Here is a 7500-nt window from a genome sequence, read left to right as displayed (position 1 = left end):
GAGGGAGTGTTTAGTTAAAGTAATTATCATAATGGAAATGTGATAAACTTGTTAAATAGGCTTAAAATCTAAACATGCCCCTTGTTTGCAGGTTTGATATGCCTTCTGTTTTTCATGTGTATGTTGATCTTGATTTGAAGTGGTTCTGCCTCTGTTCACCTTTCTTTCAGGTTCTCTTTTTCCTCTTCCTCTTTCTCTTTCTCTTTCTCCTCATTCTCTTCTTCCTTCTCCATCATTTACTTCTTTTTGTTTCATCACTCAATTCTTCTTTCTCTTCTTCCTTCTCCATCATTTTCTTCTTTTTGTTTCATCACTCAATTGTTGTTGTTGTTGTTGTTGTTTGTTTTTCTTTGCTTTCTCTTTCTCTTCCTTGTTTTTGCATTTACTTTTTCTTCCTTTTTCTGCTTCTCTTCTCTTTCTCTTTCTAAGCATCTTGTTTCTCCACTTCCTCTTTCTCTTTCTCTTGCTAAGCAACTTGCTTCTCCTTATCCTCTATATATTCTTAGTTCTTGTGATTCTCCTCATCCCCCTTATTATTATTATTCCTATTATTATCATTATCCTTTATCAGTAATTATTGTTATTGTAATTATTAATTAGTATTACTGAGTGTTAATTTGGTATTGTTATTGTTATTAAAATTTGGCCTGCTAAATCGAGCCTGGGGCTTTTACAGATTACTGCGAGTACCCTCTCCTAGATGAGGCATCACTAAGCGCATCATCTGAGTTACACACCAGAGAGGCAGACAAGGCCACATTGTACGGTAAGCTTAATCTGTGTTTGTCTGGTTTGGTGTTTTTCACCTTAAGCTATCTCCTTGCGATTCACCTCTGACGTGGCATTGTTTTAATTAATGTTTTGCCGTGGCTGTGTGAGTTCGTAGGAGTCAGTATTTTTCTTTTCCTTTCTTTTACCCCTTTTCAGGGAATTTCGTGATTTCCGTCATTGAGAGAAGTGAATGTTTTGGTCATTATTATCATGTTTTATGGTAAAATGTATCTTCTTTCAGGTGATAACATTTGTGGGCCTCAATTTAATCTAATGTATGTAGTGTTAAGGATGTCTTTTGTCGAGGGAAGTACATGCTATTGTTTTTATTGCTATAATGTTTCTTGGTGAGATGTATTACTCTGTTATGAGTTTTTTTTTAATGTGGTTGCATGTTGTCATAGGTCTCTTTTCATGTGAAAAGTAGTTATTATTATTATTATTGTTAATATGTTATCATGGCTACCATATCCATTATACTGCAGAATTTTTTAGATAATATTTTAGTAATTGGTTGCTGGTTTTGAGATGGGAGCATCCAACAGACTTCAAAACACTCAAGAGCTATGCAAATGATGTGAGCCATATTGGTGCAGGATTTTTTTTCCTTTCCTCTCACATGTGGAGGAGTCGGCATTTCACAGAATGTGTTAGAGCTTTACTAAGAAGTGTAGCTTATGAAAGTTTGCTATTGAGTGAAATGCATTGTTATTCATATTAGCTATTATTCTCAGATGCCTTTTGATGAGAGATGAGGAAGAACCATCTATACTTCTCTGTTATATCTTTTTGAGGTAGTTATGGCTATAATTGGTTTCGGACTTAAGTCTGTTTACTGGGACAAATTTCTGACATGAAGATTAGTGTATTAAGGATAAGTGCTCATAGGAAAAGATAGATAAAAGTGTATTTACTATTTCATTCTGTTCTGTGTATTTGCAGAAAACAATAAGTTTGAATTTCCTAGGGACCACATCACCATCTGTGCCTGTTGTTGAATGTGACTGAATAGAAACCACAAATAAGGTGGTAAAAGAAGTTTCTTTTCCTCTTTTTTTTTAGGTGCATTCTGAGCAGGCATCAGATGGTGGCTTCCCAAGTGTTGTGGTCGTCATAACCGACTAATCTGAGTGTAGCAAAGAGAGAGGACTCTCCATTCGTTCAGTTGTCTAGTGGTGTAATATTTTGGATGTGATTATAGAATTTTTGTGGTAGTTTCGTCTAGTGGGTTGGTGTAGAGGAGGCAGACTGAATGTTGAGGAATATGGAGAGTGTGAGGTGGGCCTTCAACACCAGATTCTGGTCACCTACTAAGAGTGACTGGATGCTGGCCCTCTCCTACATCCAGCCTGAGGAGAAAGAGCGGATTGGAAAATTTGTTTTTAAAAAGGATGGGAAGTCGTCCCTGGCAGGGCGACTGATGCTCCGGAAGCTGGCCACAGGAGAAGCTGAGCCTTCCTTGGGCGGAGGCAATGTTTGCTCGCACAGACAAAGGCCGGCCCTATCTCTCAACAGCTGTTGGCGAGGAACTAAGGAAGGTGGATTTCAATGTGTCTCATCAGGGGGACTGGGTAGTCCTCGCTGCCGAAGATGGAAAGAAAGTGGGCGTGGATGTGATGAAGGTTGAGTATGCAGGAGGGAAGGATATCCAAGATTTCTTCCACACCATGAGGAGGCAGTTCACAGAACATGAGTGGACACAGATACGTAATTTTCCCGAGGAATATGACCAGCTGACATCCTTTTATCGACACTGGTGTCTGAAGGAAGGTCTGGTAAAGGCCCTTGGAGTAGGCATAGGGTTTGAGCTGAGGAGGATATCCTTTGTCCTGAAGACACCAGTGCTCCACCCAAATTCCATCACTCAGGATACCACAGTCATGATAGATGGAAAACTTGACAGGAAGTGGAGCTTCTTGGAAAGCATGCTGGACAAGAAGCACTCGGTTGCCATAGCCCTCAATAGCGAAGAGTCAGATGAGCCAGCAAGGGAGCTGCAAAGTCCACTGTTCAGTTGCCTGAGCTTTGATGAATTAATTGTCAGTGGAGAAGCTCTGACACAACCAGACGAGGAGGCTGCCGAGGCTTTTATAAAGAAGGAAGAATCACCGTGGACATAAGTTGCTCCCAAGAATTCCCTGATAATGCTGTAGCCTTCATTTTTATTTATTTTTCCTGTTTTTTTCTTTAGCCTCAGTTTTTAGAGAGTAGATATTCAACCACTACATCCAATATGTTGCATATTTGTTACATGGTATACAACACTTCAGAATGACTAGTAGCACATGCTGAAAATCGCTCAATATAACCAATTTGTTGTGTGCCTTGTATGTATGTATGTTTTTTTAAGACTGAGTTTTGAGATGTTAACATAGATGATAGTGTAACCCATTCACAAAATATTAATCAGAATCAAGGCTTCTTTTTGAGCATCTTACAAGTGACAGATGCCGGAAATCTTTGGTTGGTATTTGAATGTAATTTCATAAGTGAAAACTTTTTTTTTTTTTTTTGATCTTGCTATTAAGAATTTGCCTAAAATGACTTGAAATATAATGTGTTGAAGAGTGTATGGTTATATTATTAGTCCTTTGAATACACAAGGTCTTAGAAAGTGGTTAAAGAAGAGGCTTTATTCAGTCCATTAAAATAGCTTAGAATTCAGTAAGTTTGCCAATTAGTGTTGGTATGTATACTATCCACTGTGTGTTTACTTATTAATTTTGTTTACAATTACATTGATTCACTCTTACTTAATCACTAAGGAGTCATTTACTAGGCCTACTCAGTGTCAGGGTAGTTATTATTTCTACTGATATTATCATCTTGCTTAGCATTTTAGTTATTGCTCTCATGATTATTATGATTATTTTTTTTTTTTTCTAATAGTAACAGTAATAATAGCCTTAATGGTAAAAAGCATTTCTTCTGGAAATTTGAGACAAAAGGGTAAAATGTTGAGGTCAGGCCTAGTAATTGACTTCTTAGTGAAAGGAACATTTTGAGTCATCTGTGTGTAGACAAAATAGTACAGAGTGCATAGATCCACACTATTCTAGTATCAACAGGTTAGTTTAAAAAGAATGATGATTTACAAGATGCAAATTGCAAGAGATAAAGTTAATCCTCAGTACAAAGATGGACCAGTGTCATTGTTTAATTTACATTTCCTCAAGTTCTTCAATCTCGGTCAATTTTCTTTAACCAGTAGCCCCCCCCCCCCCAAAAAAAAAAAAATATATATATATATATATATAATAATAAATAAATAAATAAACAAACAAATCAATTAAGAATATGAAGAGATTTAAAAGTCTGATGAGATTTGTTCAGTTTGACATTTTTGCAAGTCTGATGTCCCTATTCAAGACTGCTGACTTCTACCCCTTGGTGATTTGTATAATTGTGAGGGATAGCTTTCTCTGTTTTTCCATATTGTGTTTTCCAAGGATATTATTATTATTTTATTATTTTTTTCATGATAATTAAGAGATTTAGTTATTTGTGTGTGGGGAAAAAAAAGAGCACAGTAATACACCAGGCCAGAGGCAGCAATAATGTGACATATTATAAACTGACATAAATATATATTTCTCCGTGGTCTTTTCTTTTTTTGGTTTTGTTCAGAGGTTTCAGCAAATATGTGCATGGAGAAATTTGTAAAGAAGACAAGAGATTAGAATATTCAAATACAGTGGAACTATTTGAAAAAAAAAAAAAAACAAAAAAGATGGTCTCCAGGATTTACTCTCCTATAACTGTCTGTGGAAGAGAGTCATTCTGTTGTGGAAAGAAAGTATCACCATGATATTTTTATTGTTTGTCCCCCTTTTTTTATTTTATGGAAGTAGAATGATTTTCCTGTCTTATTTGAGTGTTAGCAACTCATTCCTTTTATTCTCTTTTTGTTGTCATTATATTTGATATTTAGTTTTAGCTTCTCGACTTGGAAATGTTTATTGTGTTTTTTTGATTTTGTATCAAGTTGGTTTCTTTTACTGTGTAGTTGATCCCCCCCTCCCCCCATGTTTTTTTCAGTGCTTCCCTTTTTTATTGATTTGTATTTTCTTTTTTTTTTTTTTTCTTTTTTTTTTTTTTTTTTTGCTTTGTTTTGTTTTGTTTTCCCCTTTACATCTACCCCCTGCCGCCACAGAAACAAGTGCTTGGACAGCCAGGAGTGCTGATTACCTGCAGTACCTGGAGGTGGACTTAAAAGAGACCAAGAACATAACGGCCATTGCCACGCAGGGCCGGCAAGACTCCGACGAGTATGTTACAGCCTACACCATTGAGTTTGGCCAGGACGGCAACCTCTTTTCTATTGTCAAAGGGTTTGACGGGAGTATTTGGGTGAGTTATGTCGTGTTTACTTTGTCGTGCTATTTTTTCAGATTCATGGTGTTGGTTTTTCTTGGGTGATGGTGGTGGGACATTTACCTAATCACTTTGTAAGACATAGATACATGTATACATACATGTGAACCAATGAATTCTCACTCATGTGTGGCTGTATGTATGTGTGAAGTCTGAGGTGGAGATTTTAGTGGTTTTCAGACTAGTGGAATTAGAACAGCATTGAATTGCATTTAAGGTATTTTATGTTAAATTCATTGCAGATTCCTTTTAGCATATCAGGCATTGGGTTTATTTTTTTAATTTTTTTTTTCTACCCTTTCAACTCTTGAGATGTACATTGCTTCTTGACAAGGAGCATGAATGGTAGTGTTGTTGGCTAAGAGTTGATAATTGGTTGGTAATGCATTAACAGATTCAAGCGAATGATGTGTATTTTTGCAACATGGTCTTGGTCTGATGCTGGGAAGCTTGATCGCTTGTGGTTTGTAGAAGTTAATTCTTGACACAGGTGGTGCAATTTATTGAATAAGACAAGAATTTTGAAATCTCTCTCTCTCTCTCTCTCTCTCTCTCTCTCTCTCTCTCTCTCTCTCTCTCTCTCTCTCTCTCTCTCTCTCTCTCTCTCTCTCTCTCTTTCTTTCTTTCATGAAGGAGAGATGTTTTACCTTTCAGGTTTTGTTGGGAAAAGGTCATCTCTACATCATCCACTGTGTAGTGCTGACATGAAATACATTGCTCTTGTGGAGTCACTATGGAAAGTTCATTTATGTCATGCCCCTGCTTCATGTCTTGTATTGTGGTTGGTTACTGTCTGACATTGTTGCTCAAATTAATCTTAGTCTTGTCTATGTGAAATAACATTGAATTTTGATTACTTATTGTAATAATTAGCCCATTACTAATGGGTGACATGTACATGCTATGGAAAGGTTGGACACTTATTCCAGTTGGGATGTACCTTCATGCCATGTGCATTGAGCCTGCATTAAACAGTTTTTTGCAGTATTTCAGGAGATACAGGCATATTGTATAGGCTGCAGCCATTATGGTAGATAATAAGGATATTATATAATTCCTGTGCTTCAAATAATTCCTGTGAGTGGCTGACTGCACATGGCACCCTGGTGCATGGTCCATTATGGTGTATGAAAGACTCATTGGCATTGAGTTAGGTTACCAGGAATTACAGCTATATTTGCTCTATATATTCTGCAAGTTATGTAAGAGCTGGTGAGTGCCTATGCTATACTTCTAAATAGAATACTGCTCTACAACCCAGTCACAGTTCAATATATCACATCAAGGGGCATGGCTTGGAAAACATTGTCAGTGAATCCAGTATAGCACTTTGTTTCATTATGCCTAAACATAAGTTATCACTGCTGTGTGTTGATGGTTTACAAAGGCTAGTAAGGTGAATATGTAAAAAATTATATGAATGGTATATTTTTGGGAAGTAGGATTGTGCAGGTTATTTTCTAATATGTTCAAATTTTTATGCTATGCCTGAGATTGGAAAATTATTTGATACTTTTCTGATACTATTCTGAACAAAATAATTTGTCCATTTGATTTTTAAAAATCGAAATTTAAATTTTTTATGAATTCATCACACATAATTTCCCTTGATGTGAGCTGTGTGGGTAAGACAGTGCTAGTGCTAAAGTGTGTCCTAGTCAGTGCAAAGCTTCCTCTTTTACATAAGGAGCACTTTAGAACTTAGCCAGGGTTCCCCCCTCTTTATATATAATTTCAGGAGAGCTAGCATGGTCAGCCCAAGAGAATAACTACTATCAGTATCTTAGCGTGGAGTTTCAGGAGAGGCAGAATGTGACTAAGATAGCCACTCAGGGTAAACAGAACACAAGAGAGTATGTCACCGAGTACATTTTACAGTACTCAGACAATGAGGATGTGTGGATTACTTACAGGGATTATTCAGGTCACGCGAAGGTAGATGGCAAGAAGCATATTTTATGATATGTGTGCTCAGTGTACTTCATGGCTTCGTGTAAAAACTGGAATGATCTGTTGTGCTTGTTTTGATAAAGTTATAATTGCCTGCATTTTTTTTAATTATTGATGTTGTTGTTGTTATTGTTATTATTATTATTATTATTATTATATATTATTATTATATATTATTATTATTATTATTATTATTATTATTATTATATATTATTATTATTATTATTATTATTATTATTATTATTATTGGTATTGGTATTATCATTGTTATTGTTATTATCAACATTATTTTGTTATTAATATTATTATTGGTATTATTTTGTGCCAAGTATTGATATGCATGTAGCAATTATTTTTATAAAATTATTTGAATGGTTGCTTTGTTTCACACCAATTACTGTCTTC

General features: G+C 35.9%; 1 protein-coding gene across 4 annotated transcripts in view; it reads left to right on the top strand.

Annotated features, from left to right (window-relative positions):
* Positions 1-7500, top strand: part of LOC125036252 (neurexin-4-like) — a 43938-nt gene that overhangs the window by 1717 nt on the left and 34721 nt on the right. For 2 of the 4 annotated variants that reach the window (XM_047628729.1, XM_047628727.1), the window contains exons 2-3: positions 677-766; positions 6884-7080. In XM_047628729.1, the coding sequence (XP_047484685.1) occupies positions 677-766; positions 6884-7080 (287 nt within the window). Of the gene's footprint in view, positions 1-676; positions 767-4924; positions 5122-6883; positions 7081-7500 lie in introns of all 4 variants that reach the window. The other 2 variants (XM_047628728.1, XM_047628726.1) reach the window with 1 other exon arrangement.

The sequence above is a fragment of the Penaeus chinensis genome, chromosome 20 (genome assembly GCF_019202785.1).
Source record: "Penaeus chinensis breed Huanghai No. 1 chromosome 20, ASM1920278v2, whole genome shotgun sequence".
NCBI lineage: Eukaryota > Metazoa > Arthropoda > Malacostraca > Decapoda > Penaeidae > Penaeus > Penaeus chinensis.
This window is presented reverse-complemented; position numbering and strand designations above follow the sequence as displayed.